The sequence below is a fragment of the Harpia harpyja genome, chromosome 7 (assembly GCF_026419915.1).
Source record: "Harpia harpyja isolate bHarHar1 chromosome 7, bHarHar1 primary haplotype, whole genome shotgun sequence".
NCBI lineage: Eukaryota > Metazoa > Chordata > Aves > Accipitriformes > Accipitridae > Harpia > Harpia harpyja.
This window is the reverse complement of record NC_068946.1, coordinates 26,390,097-26,403,888: the sequence shown is the minus strand read 5'-3', so window position 1 is coordinate 26,403,888 and position 13,792 is coordinate 26,390,097. Positions and strand designations below refer to the sequence as shown.

At 37.7% G+C, this 13,792-nt stretch overlaps 1 protein-coding gene across 8 annotated transcripts in view; it reads right to left on the bottom strand.

Moving 5' to 3' along the window:
- Nucleotides 1-2,686: 2,686 nt before the first annotated feature.
- AOX1 (aldehyde oxidase 1) overlaps nt 2,687-13,792 on the bottom strand; it is a 46,297-nt gene continuing 35,191 nt past the window's right edge. For 6 of the 8 annotated variants that reach the window (XM_052791553.1, XM_052791548.1, XM_052791552.1 and 3 more), the window contains 8 exons: nt 13,452-13,580; nt 12,880-12,954; nt 11,106-11,158; nt 8,906-9,020; nt 8,279-8,344; nt 7,504-7,692; nt 5,879-6,046; nt 2,687-4,836 (listed from right to left, as the gene is read on the bottom strand). In XM_052791553.1, coding sequence (XP_052647513.1) covers nt 4,786-4,836; nt 5,879-6,046; nt 7,504-7,692; nt 8,279-8,344; nt 8,906-9,020; nt 11,106-11,158; nt 12,880-12,954; nt 13,452-13,580 — 846 coding nt within the window. In that variant the 3' untranslated portion in view covers nt 2,687-4,785. Of the gene's footprint in view, nt 4,837-5,867; nt 6,047-7,503; nt 7,693-8,278; nt 8,345-8,905; nt 9,021-10,157; nt 10,204-11,105; nt 11,159-12,879; nt 12,955-13,451; nt 13,581-13,792 lie in introns of those variants that run through there. The other 2 variants (XM_052791549.1, XR_008235882.1) reach the window with 2 other exon arrangements.

Below are 13,792 nucleotides of genomic sequence, written 5' to 3'. Positions count from 1 at the left end.
ACAAGATAACACAAACAACTTGGAAAACATTTTTTAAGACCCATCACTGCAGAATGAAAAGACACTGAACCTCAGGCTTCTCTCAACAGTTCTGCTATACCAGCAGCGTGCTCCAATTTACCAGGTGTAAGACAACATGAACTAGTTCAGGAATTTATTTGGAACTGCGGAGTGAAATAAGGTTTCAGGGTATGCCTTTAAGCACAGGTGGCATGTAATGACAGATATAATGATAGAAAAAAATTGAATTACTTTTCCTTAATTCACCTGGTAAAAAAAGAAAGCCAGTACTCTCTCTCTAGAGTAAAAATGTTGACCAAACAACTGAAAAATATCTCTAGAAAAATACATAGCAAGGTTGGTTTGTTTGTTTTTTAACAAAGAAATAAAATCCCTTCATTTCAGCTTATAATATATTTTGGGTGATGTGTTTGTTAATAGGATTTTTCATTCACTTGACAAGCGAAGTAAGAAAAGGTGACAAAACATCTTAGAAAATGAAATGTGAGCTTTTGGCATCAAGAACACAAGAAAATTAACTTATTTTCTTTTGGTGAATTACTGAAACTATATTAGTAAGCAGCATATTCTTTTACTAGTGATGTATTTACTCCAACTACACCAACTTTAGGAGTATATTAGTATAAGGTTTTAATAAACAGATATCTAATTATAATTCTAAAAATTCTGTTGATATAAGGGGTGACACAATGTCACTCAAACTTTGTAAAAACTGTGGTAGAATGCAGGATGCTATATGTAAGATCACAGACAAGAGATGATTATCCACGAATAAACTGTTGCCCCAGAATAACAGCTTTGCTGAATATGAACAGTAAACATTAAAGCACTGTTGTTCAAAAAAAAGTATTAAAAAACTTACCTTCCTGCCATTCACAAAAAAGACAAGCTCATCTGTTGGGGACAAGCCATGCTATTGCATTAAAGTCTGAAAAACAAAGCTTTACACATCAAGAGAAATTAATTAAATGCTATATGCTCCTGAAGATCAACTGAGTTTGCTTTGTTCTGCAGAATTTATTTTCAGACTGAGCATCAAATTAAGTAGATGGGGAGGAGCCAGCGTAATGTATGTTGTTTCTCAGCAATTAATACATGTTCAGATGCTAATGCACCAAACTTTCTACTCCTGCTCCCCACTCCAATTCTTCTCTGGTGAGCTGAAATAACCTGGAAAGAATTTGAGCCCTCTAATTCTAACCTTGTAACCTAAGAGATAAGGCACTTAACTGTGAAGGGGGACTTCTGCATTTGAGCTACAAGTGCCAGGCCTGTTTTTTTTATATTATCCAGTAACTGATGAATTTAGAATACGTAGGAATTCCTGAAGCTAGAACTGAGGACATGCAACATTACCCACTTCTGTGGGGTGTCAAATGCCAAGCTGTGGAGCCATGCTTCTCATTTTAGCTTGTCACTGACCTGAACTATCTATATTTTTTTTCCTGCAGAGTGACCAAGTTTTAACAAAGTCAAGATTACTACTACACACACATTTAAAATTTCCTTCTGGTTATCTCTGTGCCATGCCAGCTTTATACCCTGACTGCTGTGGGTGCTATTGTAAGATGACCATACTCTAGATATATTAATGTTCTTAGAGAGAAAAATCCCAACCCCTAATCTGGGATTCTAGATTCTTATCCGTTTCTCTGGATGCGTGTCCAGGAAACAAGGTAATTAATCTTTAAATGCTTTTACAGCTGGCCTTTATTTTTTTTTTAGAAGGGGACTTATATATATGTCTTTCAAAAGTCTCCATTTGTGTATGTTCATGTCTTTTGTTTCATTTACCATTTTTACATTTTACAGCAAAGGTCTCTGTATTTCGAGTCAGAGTAGGCTTGCAGGACAAAGTAGTCAGTCCCAGATCTTCTACCACTCTCCATTAGAAGGAAAGAAAATGATTCTCAGCAGAGATATGCTGCTGCTTTTGTGTTTTAGCCCCTAATGTATGCCCGAGAGCTACCACAATGCAAGCACTGAAGCGATGTCAGTCACTAGGTCCTGCAGGCAAAAGCCCTAATGGGTCCTGCCAACTGCAGCACTGCTACAGTATTCCACGTGTTGTAGGTACAACGATGCAGGTTCAAAGGCCTAAGAAGAGAAAGAACCAGACCCAATACTAGATCTAATTTTCAGAGTACTAGGTCTCCAAACCAGAACCTAGTATTTATGTTAGGTGATTAAGGTTACACACACACACAGAATGGGAGTACGAAGGGTGGATAGTGATAGAAACACTTCCTTCATGAAGAAAATAAGTAGAAAGAGTTCTTCTCAACCATCTCCAGTTTGGGTGTTTCTGAACAGTGCACGTTAATGTATCAATAGCCATCCAATGTGTCAGTGCCTTTGGAGCCCTAACCTTTCTGCTTATCTAGACCTCTGAGTCTGCACATTTTAAAAAATATTAAAAATGTAACAAAACCCCCCTCTTTAACACCTGTATAGTCTAAGAAAATTTCTTTCATAATATCCCACGTAGCCATAGTATCATCTGTCAGGTTGTTTAATTGCTGATATTTCTAGCTTCCATGCATATCCCAGCATATCCCAGGATTTACCCACGTTTTGGGACTGTTATCAATACCTGGGGTTGTGAGCTGTCATTAACAAGCCCATGCAGTGAAACTAAGAAGATGTTTCAAATCAGAAAAACTAATTATGGCAGCAGCATTCAGATTTTATTTGATTTATTGACTTTCTTACAATATATAAAAGCCAATTTAATACAAAGAAAGTGAAGAAAAAGAAGTAAAAACCAATGGGCCTTCGGCTGCCTAAACCACACTTCTAGTGCCACTTCAGATGATTTGCTATAACCTGCTCGGCCTCCAGTTGCTATGTCATATCTTCCAGTCCTGTGTTCTCCTATGCCTCTGCTGCCTTATGACATCTAACATGGTCTAGACACCTATGTTTAAGCAGTTGAATTTTACCTACTCATAGTGGTTACAGAGAGACAAACAAATTGAAACAATAAAGACTTCATATCTTAATAGCCAATGCAAAACCAGTTTAACCTACTAACCTGATTCCTGTTACAGATACAGTGTCAACTCCTAAAAGTGATGGAAGGCAAGAAGAGAAAACAGTATGTGGAAAACTGAGGAGCAGTGAAATAATACGAGCCTACACGCTGACATGTCAAACAAATCAAAGCCATTTATTTTCATTACAAATGGCAGTCTTCATGGCTCTGGAACTATCTGACCTGTAAGTAACTGGAAGAGCAATCACCACGCTCAGCAAGGAATAACTGATGCAGAGGTTCACTGAAACCACACATTGAACGTACAAACTACTGCTTTTCCCAGTTCTACTTTCTTATCAAAGAACCTGCTGCAATTTTTCAGGTGTTACTTTGGGTAACTTCTGTAGACTCAATAAAAAAGTGAAGTGTTTTCTCTGTGTTAGGATGTATCCCAGATCAAAGCCCCAAATTCAAATACCATGGAGATTTGTGTATTTGTGTGTTTGTGCGTTCAGAACTGAAATCTCAGTTTTGCACTTCAAGAGGGGGAAAGGCTGAAGTTCTCAGTCAGTTCAATATTGTGGATTCTGATGCTGAAGTCTGAGTATTTTGGCTGGAGCTTTCATAATATATTAACTTTGATATATTCTGTGTAATTTCTTGCTCTCATCTTACGTTGCAAATATATACATACTTCAAACTTAATAACACCAGAATTTCTGTTACCATTTAATACACTGCTGCTTTATAGTTTCCTGTTTTCTCCAGGTGCTGCTACCTGGGTGTGGTCTAATCCCACTGCACCCTAGGCAGCATCAGATGACTGATCTTTGCAGATCATCTTTTGATCTCATTAAGGTTTTCCTAACTTCTTTAGCACAGGAGTGGTCAAGAGTGGAAGAAAGCTCTTAACTGTACTTTCATGGCTCAATATAGTCCTGAGCACAGGATTAAGCACTGCTTAAGAATCCTTCCCAGAGACAGGTTCATCCAGTCTCCTATTCAAAGCACACTGAACTCCATGTGAGTTTTCCCATTAAGTTCAGAGGCTTTTGGCTTGCTCCATGAGAAAAAGAAAGCTTCCAGTGGAAATTGCAACTAAGTGACTCTTCCAACATTTGGGATAAAATTCATCTCCTATATATGTAGGTCAACCATAGCAATTTGCCTGGCATAGCAAAAGAAAATCATAACTCTTGTTTCTCGCATGTTTTTAACACAAAGATGTCTGTGCCTAAAGAATCTAAAGCAGCTTTACTACAAATTAGAGCATCACTTCTGATCAAAAAGGGACTGAATCCAACAAACAAGGTTCTGATTCTTCAACAGACAAAGATCTCTGCACTCATGCTCTACTGCAAGACTCAAATCTAAATTAGAAAATTAACTGAAGCCATTAAAAAGCCATTTATCATATGAAGTTGTTAAGGGCAATAAGTGGCAGTGTTATCTAACATACCTTTATACTTCATCCTAACTTTCTTCTCCTGCAGCATTTGAGCTGAGCTGTTCAGCAGCTTGTTGAAGATACACGCTTCAAATGCAGGAGATGTATTTCTAGCAATTAAATGCAGTAATTTAAGCGAAGTACTGTAATGAATATACTGGATGGAGAATGAAGATAAGGATAGAAGATGTAATATGCATATTTTTGGTAGCTGATTCTATTCTGAAAATGAGAAAGTACATTTATCTGTGTGTTGATTAGTGTGTTTTGGGGCAGAAAATCAGTTTTCCATTCCATTCCGTTCCATTCCATTCAGGTCTTGTGCACTCTGGTTTGTCATTCATACAGATATGGCTCGAGGAGTGGAGGAAGCAGATTCATTGTTTTTCATCTAAGAGAACAAGCAAGAAATGAAAAGAGTGACTTGTTAATATTATTTGACCGGCAAACTCCCAATATTGCCCTTACCAGGTGCCTCCAAGTCACTTCACAGTGTTCTACAGGAGATACCTACAGAAGATGGCTGGAAGGAAGGTCAGTGATAACTGGGGTCAGGGGGACACAGGGATGGAGAAGCATGGTCTCTGCACTGGTGGACCTCACCTCCTGCAAGCTCCTGCGATGAGAGTAAGCCCATGAACCTATTGATTTGGGGGCCAGTGATGCCCCACCATGACCACAGAAATACTACAGGAGTAATCTGTGAGTGAGAGCTCAAGAGTTTCTATGGCAGAACTTCAGGCACAGTATGGATTTATATGCTGACAAGGGCCTTGCTTCACAGATGTCATAGGCTAAATAAAAACTTACACAGAAAAAGAATTGTAATAGCAGTGGGAATATGACTAGTGAACAGTTGCAGAAAACATAGAATATAAAGGATCAGCATTATAAGAAGTGTATTGCCTCATTTGTTTTTCTTCCATATCCTTTTGTTAGCTCTGAGTTAATTATTTTTCTCCCAAAGAGTACTGGGCATAGCAAGGAGTACCAGAATGAGGTGACAGTGCCAGAGTGCAAGTCACTGGGGGAAAGCACCTGGAAGAAGACTGAAAATGCTTGGAGGCTGATCCATTGCATGTCAATAAGATGAGCTATTTAATCCTCTATACGATTTGACATACAGAAGAAAGGAGGAGGCTTCAGGGAAAGAGGGGATTGTGAAAATTATATAAATTTCAAAGGAAAAAAAAAGATTATAAAAAACCAGGGAAATTCCAATACAATGCTTGAATGGCATTTGTTGGAGTAACTTGTGTGACTGAGACCTGCTACCAGACATTTCAATTACAAGGAGCTATATGATATTGCTGTATACAAAGCATGACCAATAGGAGACATCATTAGGCAGCCCACCATTCAAGGGTGCCAAAAGCAGTATGCAATTCTACCCAGAGATACTTAAACAGACCCTTCCTCCACCTTCTTATTACCATCTCAGTAAAGTCATCTGCGCAGCTTGCCCGTATTTGTTCAGCAGTCAGAGGGCTGTTCAGTGCAAAGGTCTTTTTCAGTCCTCTTTCATTCCTCACACTAGTTACTGCATCTCTCAAAGCAAAGAACACAGAGCTTCCCAAGAAAAGTCCTGCTTCGCCTATCCCCTGATAAAGAAAAAAAAAAAGAAGTCAAATAGATGTAGGTTTTGAGCAAATGAGAGGAATACATGCCATATCAATATCAACTAAAAAGCTTAAAAGTCAGTGACTTTAAAAAGTGTTTTGTCCTTCAGTAAGGACGCTTATTCTAGATTTAGTGGAAGCAAGCTTAGATCACACCAAGTCTTCTGATGGTAGCTGCTTTCAGGGAGCTAAAAAGGTTGATTTCAAATATTGGCTATCGATTTTAGAATCTTTTTGGCTCGCTGCTAAACTGAAATTTAGAATAACTAGCAGACAAAATTAAACCAATCCAAACCTAGGTACAGATATAACTAAGAAACAAAGCTTGAACTCATGATAATTCCCTGCGGACAAACACCACTGACCTTAGTGGGCTTGACATCCTCTCACTGGTTCTGACATAAGATTCACATTTTTCCTTATCTCAAAGATAGGTCAAATCCACCCTTATTCCATAGTTCTCTCAGTGCTTGTGGTATTGAACATTTTAATCTGGACTGGATTGGGATATTGCAATTGAATTTTACTTATCCCTTTACTAAAATCTGAGAACCAAACGTCTTCCCCAAACATGGTGCATGAAGATCGAATCACACCTTCTTACAGTGAATTTTAAGGTTAATTATAGGAGATAAGTTCACAGAAAAGGATAAAAGCTCTGTTTGAAGAGGGATATTAGCATCAGCTCTGTAGATCATCTCCAAATCAACTATGTAACTACTTCACCCAGATGACTTTTTTTTCAAACAATACTATTCTAATTATGTATTTCTGAGACAGCTTTAAATAATTTTAAAGGACCTATTTGTTCTTTAGTAACTTTTGCTGTAAAATATGCTTTTTTCATCCTGTCATGCTGTTTCATTTTACCATATTCTAAAAGCATACCTAATACTTGAAACAGCTGGAAATGTGCAGAATTACCTTCATCTTGATTTACCATTACTACTTATATGCAACTGGCCAGAATATTTGGTTGTGTAAATTGAAGTAATGATTATACCAACTGAATACTTGAGCCAATCTCTCATATAAATACACACATACAGTCCTATTTCTTATTGCATAACACACATAAGTAAGCTGCACACTCTTATTGTCATTATGATTTCTCCATCAATTTCTTTGGTATTTTTATTCTAACCCTTCAGTTTATCACCACATTTTAAAAGTATGGTTTTAAATTCAGCTTGCAACTTCTGTGTGTGGTCTGTTAACAAAACCCTAAAATTACTACTTGCCAACCATGAAAGATATGCAGCAATATCCCACATTATATCTTTTCATATTAGTTTCCCTGATGTCATAAATAAAACAATTTCATAGACACTTGTTTGAAATGTTAAAGAGGAACTGAAAACTTATATATATTTTATATCAGAGCAATTTCTCTGTTCGTCCTGGGATCTAAGAATTAGGCTGTGTGATGGTTTGCTTACCTTGGATGCATAGATGGCATAAGGATTTTGGGAAGATGACAGCAGGGAAACACTAAACTGTTCTGGAATATCACAAACAGCAGGGATCTTATACTGATCTGGACCCCGAGTATAGAGGACTCCTTCTGGAGAGTACTTTAATTCCTCCATTGTGTACAGTCCAATGCCTTGAACAAAGGCACCTTCAATCTTTAAATAAGAAAAAAGATAGCATTTATGTTCCCATGTTTGGTAAAATGGGTAAAACTTTGGCAAGAACAGATTTGTACCACTAGCTGTTAGAAGACCATTTTCTTTCCTGTTTGCCTAATGGGATTCTTCAACATTTGGGGGCTATCGTGATGGGAAAAGCTTTCACACTCCTCTCTCATACCAGGCAGAGACAAATGCTTTCATGATGAAGTGATGAGATCTGTGGACCAGCCTGCAATGAAGAAAGGTGTTTCCCTGCTATCAAGTGGGGAAGGCAGGTGAAACAACAGGAGAATTTGGAGACTGTAGATCATGAACAGGATTTAAGTCCAGCAGATAGATAGTGGGCGTATATACATACAGGAAGTACTACACCATAGGTAAAATTCAAGCTTCATTGACATCTACAAAGCTCTGACACTGACTCAAATGGGGCAAGTCTACAAGTAAAGGACCTTCTAATATGATCTATGACTTATTATCTAGTAAGAAATGAACATTTTCTGAATTAATGAGGTAATATTCACTTCAGATAAGGCTATCAGTCTAACAGAAAAAAGACAGCAGGAAATTCTTGGAATACCTGTCCTATATCCACAGCTGGATTTATGCTGTATCCAATGTCCATAACAATGTCTGTTCTGAGGTTCTGTCAATAAAATGCAAATGCATATTACTGAGAGAGATGCATGGAGTGGAGGCATTAAAACATAATGTAGGTTAGAGTTGGTATTCGTTGTTACAACATATGCTAAGACAGAGGCCCCTCCATGTACACAATCTCAAAGTAATTTCCAATAGCCCATTACAAGCAAAATAGGCTTGTCTCAACTTTAACAGAAGGCATCTCTGCCAGATTTTTCCCATTGCACAGGGAAATCCCCACATAAATAAGTACAGCTAGAGGGCATATGATCAGCAGTCTATGACATTTAGCTGTCTAGATGGTCAAAAGCCTGCTGTAATTTGTTTGCTGGCAAACAGGGAAAGAACAAGCAAAGAACATGTTAGATGTCTGCCATAATCCAAAAGGTGAACCCATATGACATTAATAGAGACGTGCCAAAAGCTGGTTAACACTGCACAGCTTTCATTCTGTTCCACCTGTAATTTGTATTTACACTGTTGATATATTTCCTATCATGTGAAGACAGGTGACTTATTAAGGCAAAACCTGAGTGATTGTTGGAGAACCTCACTCAGTTATTACCTTGTGATCTCCTGTTAGACAGTTAATTTCCACCTCTGAACAAGCAGCTCCATAGAGAAAATATGTGAATGGCTGTCCTTCCCCTTTCTCCCAATCCATGTTTTCATTGTAACCTCTGACAGAAGAAACAAAGTCCACAAGAAGAAAACCAATGCATGTTTGCATCATAACAAAGAAGATGAGCACACGAAAGTTTGAAAGTACTTCAAGTGAAATCTTAAATAACAGGTCAGAACCCCAACGATTAAATTCCATGAAATCCTACAGAGTACTAGTAGTTTAGGTTTGATGGAGCTGGTATTTATATAAAACTTAGCAGACGAGCAAGCTATTTCAGTTTAGGAGACAGCATAATCTCAGAAATATACTAATAAAGACATGGTAATCAAGTTTGAATGCGAATTTAAGGTAATGGTTGCTGAGGTAATAGCACATAAGGGAATTCAGAAAAAGGGAGGAAAACTGGTCAGGACCTATGAAAGAATAATTTACAAGAGAGAAATGAAAGAGTTAAAATTACAGAAACTGCCTACAGAATGAGTGAGAGGGTTAAAACATGAATATTGAAATAGAGGTGTAACTACTTAGAAGGGAGGGGGGACTAACTGAGGAGACTATAGTAGTCAGGACTGATGGGGTAAATTTAATGGACACAAAAGGACAGTGAAATGCGGTATTTCCCAACTATATGACCAAGGCATATTTTCTGACCATGTATGACTGAAATGTCTTTGTTGAGCATATTTAAAATTATACCCCATAAAACAGTTATAGTATAATTCAGACCATTGAACAGTGCACTGAAAAAGGGATACACAAAATCCACATATTCAACTTCTCACATCCCATCTACCTCAGCTAGCTTTGAGATTCTTGGATGTGGAGGATATGACTGGATAAGAACTAGATCAATACAGGATTTGATGCTCAGGGATCTGCAGATGTTTTTGGACACCATCAAATGTCAATAGCAACGTATGACTACTGCTTATTGCTTTGGAGATATCAACATTCCTAAAGGGCTGCATAAGCAGAAAACATACTTGAACAGACTTAACAGCAGGAAGGGACATTTTGTTTGGGCTTTTCTCAGTGTTTTAAATAAGTATGGGTTTGCAAAGTGCCTCTTCAACTTACTCCAGGCTGCTTGAATACCTGAAAAGTTGCTATTGATAAATAGGTAAATACAGGTGAAGGGAGAGAAGATAAAAGGCCCAGCACGCTAAGAGAGGAGCTTTGCTTTGAATCCCACCTGAGTTACAGCACAGGAATTTTTCCTTTCTGGTTCTTTAAAAACATCATGAAAGGATTCGGAGAAAAAGGACCATGAGATTGCATTGAGAGAGACTAGTGGGAATTGTGTTTAAGATTACTGTGTCCTACAATAGCATGCTGTTGTGAATAAATCCACATCTAAGAGTATATATGGTGGGAATTTTCTGAGGCTCCAGAAGCAAAGAGGTCAAAACAATGACTCCAAAACTAGGGTCAGTGAGCAACTCCACTTCTTATGTAAGCACTAAGTCTCCCGCTAGCTTTCAATTAGTGCTGAATCATGGCATCTGTTTCCTAAATTAGTTTTAAAAAAAAAATAGATTACCATGAGATCTCTCTTAAACTCACCCAGACATTTTAAATTCTCCTTCCTCTAAAGAAAACTGACTTTAACTTAGTTCAGATCTAGAATTAAATGGGCCTAATTTTCTACAAGTGCACCTGGTTGCTAATTACAGGTGTGTGCTGGATAAATATTCTAATGCTGCCACTTGTTCTTCCTGTCATGCAACTCGGTGTGATCATGTTTGTGGGTAAAAGTGTAAATAATCTGTAGTACAACCATATTTATAGCTTGTAGCAATACAGCCTCCAGTAAATAAACTCTTTCCCACTTTGCACACCTGCCGTTACGGGCAGCAGTCACTTTCTAGATGCTTTCTGGTTTGCTAGTGGCCAAATCATGGAGCAAAGATGGGATGAAATATTCTTTTGATACTTCCTAGAGAGTCCACATAGGGCTAGGCATAAATTAGCGCTTAAACTTTATACTCCAACCCCCCCCATATATCAAAGAATTACATAAAACATAAGCCGAGCCATTAGAAGGAACTATTGGATGGGATCTTCTATTCATGGCACTGATTATCTTCAGAAATCAGTCCTGGTCTAACCTATGCATTTTTAAGGAACAAAGATGTATTACCTAAAGTAGCCAGTAGCTGAAAGACTCACACTTCGTTCAAAAGCTTCTTTAATCTGTAAAATATATCAATGTTTGTGGTAAACCAAGGAAGGAGTCAGGAAGGAACATAGCATATATATATTTATTTAATTTACATATATTTACTTATTTATATATATTTACTTGTTTACATATATTTACTTAAAACCCAAACTGTAACAAATTGTAAAGAAAGGAAGACCAGCCGAGTTAAGCATGTTTAGCTGCACATGGTGCCTAATACTGTAGTACTAAACCCAGTTTGGATGAGCAATCTGAATTCTTTTGGCAATACAATAAGGAATAGACCTGTCAACAGTGCTGTTCTTGCAGAATCTTCATTACTGGTAATGCCGTAGTCAGAAAGGGTCCTGCTCAATTTTTTCTGCTCAAGTTCAATAGAAACGGGTCCCTCTTTGTTAATTGAACAGATCTTGTTGACAAGTCACTGACATAAATGATCTGCATGACCTACTTGCACAAAAATGACAGTTGACAAGAGAAATGCTCTTTGCAGTGTTCTTCTGCCAGGGGTAAAAATGATAGTATGAGGTCCCAAATCTATTCCCTTTCAGTGATTCTCATGTTAGATTTACTCAGTTTACAAGTCAAGAAGGTTTTTGGGGGGTTGGGGGTTTTTTTTAATTATTATTTTTAATTAATTGTACTTTACTGACTTTGCAAGACATAAAGTTACTTCTCTGCATATTAACATTCTGTCTTAGGTCAGCCATTTCTGCTAATATTTTGGGTGTGTCTGAATTATCCAAATTAATTTGGCACCTATTGCAGGAGATTATCTTTGCATACATAGCTGTCAGTTATCAAGCTACCACGTATATTCCAACATTATTTGCTATTGCTAGGAATTACTACTGCCAAGAAAGTGTTTACATTTTCACAGTTATTATAGTGTTTAATCACTTGAGAAGAAACACCCTAGTGGCCTGGATCTGTAAATGCCTCAAGGCAGGGATTGTCCTTTTCATTAGGCCATAGATAGCAAGCAATACTGGATAAGAAGACATAACAAACAGGTTTTCTTTTAACATCTCAATACACAGGACTAGATTCTCAGCCATATCTTCATAAAAATAGTTGATATTATAACAGAAAGCTTTTAGTTAAGAAAATTCAGTTTCTAGCCCTAAAACTCTATTCCATTTTCAAGTGAGCACCAGACAGGGGCCATTTCTATAAATAGCTTTAGCACTATTTCTGTACTACTCTACTGCAAATGTAACTAATATTATAATGAGTTACAAATTAGAGCAATGGGAGCAAGGACTCCTGCTACCTTTTGTGCAGTTCTGTGATATACTGCATATGGGAGAGAGATGGAAGAAGTTGAGAAGGCTTCTTTTTATTGATTTGGTAAAAATAAAGAACCGCCATGTAGGAAAACTGACACTGTACATATATACCCTGACAATCTTTTGGCAGCAGCTTGTCTGAAGGTTAAGCTGGGGTGGGTCATGCTATTGCACAAGCTGATATTTTTTGTATATTAAAAACTTCTCTGCCTCCAAATGTCACTTCACAGATAGCTTCTCCTCCTTTCCAACTAGATATGATCTGGGGATTGTTTCCCACATATCTAAACCAAGCACCTACACTCCCTCTTTCTGTGAAATAATCTGTTGCTATGGTTTTTAACTTTAGGATTATTAGGCTGAGCAGATTAGATAGACTACAATACATATATCACAGTTTCTGCAAGCACAGAAACACATTTAGTAGGATTTACATGTCTTACCCAGTCATTCCAGGTCCCTTTTGGATTCTTGTTGATGATAGGCTGCAGGCGTTTCAGAAGAGTTTGGCAAGCATCCTGGTGAGAAGTCAGGAGAATATAACACAAAATTCACACAGATAAGTTTTGTACTATTCAAGATATGTTCTAGTTAGTACTTAATTAGTATATGCTTTACTGTCATCTTGGTTTGAAAAAGTATGATAGGAGGTGTCATTTTAACTGCACAGACAAAAACCTTATAAAGGGTTAAGTTACAAGGGCTGGAATCTGCATGAATCAGTAGATTTACAAGAGGAACAGGGTACAAGATTTGTACAGGACTAGTTAGTTTGTTAGCTGAAACAAGGATTTTGTCAAACATAAGCCTTTTGGGGAAAGCTCAGATCATATTCTGAAAATTCATAAGCACCATTACTGAGAAACTGTCAAGTCATGTTTCTTCTTGGCAATCTCCAGTGGTATTATTGGTAATCTCAAACTTGATTTCTATGGGATCACTAATGCTTAAAGTTTGGTAGGCATTAAATACCATGAGGGATAGGGTGTTTTGTAAACTAAATACTACTCTCTACCTTCACAGCCATGCCGTTGACATCTGTCCCTGCAGATCCTGCTGAGGCACATGCATTGGGAACAGTTGTTGTGCTCGTTTCACAGAAGTGAATACATGACATGGGGATGTTCAATTCTCGACTAGCAACCTGTTTCAGGAAGAACACCACATTCTTCTCTGTTTTAGAAACATTCTAAACACTCCAACAGTTCCCCAGTACTTGCTAGAAGTCAGCAATACCAGGAAGGATAAAGTTTTAGCAAGTCCTCTTCCAACCTGCAGCTGAAATCATTCTACCCAGTTTGTCAGTACAAGAAACAGAAAAGAAGGGCAATGTTTTAGCTGTACTCAAACTCTGGA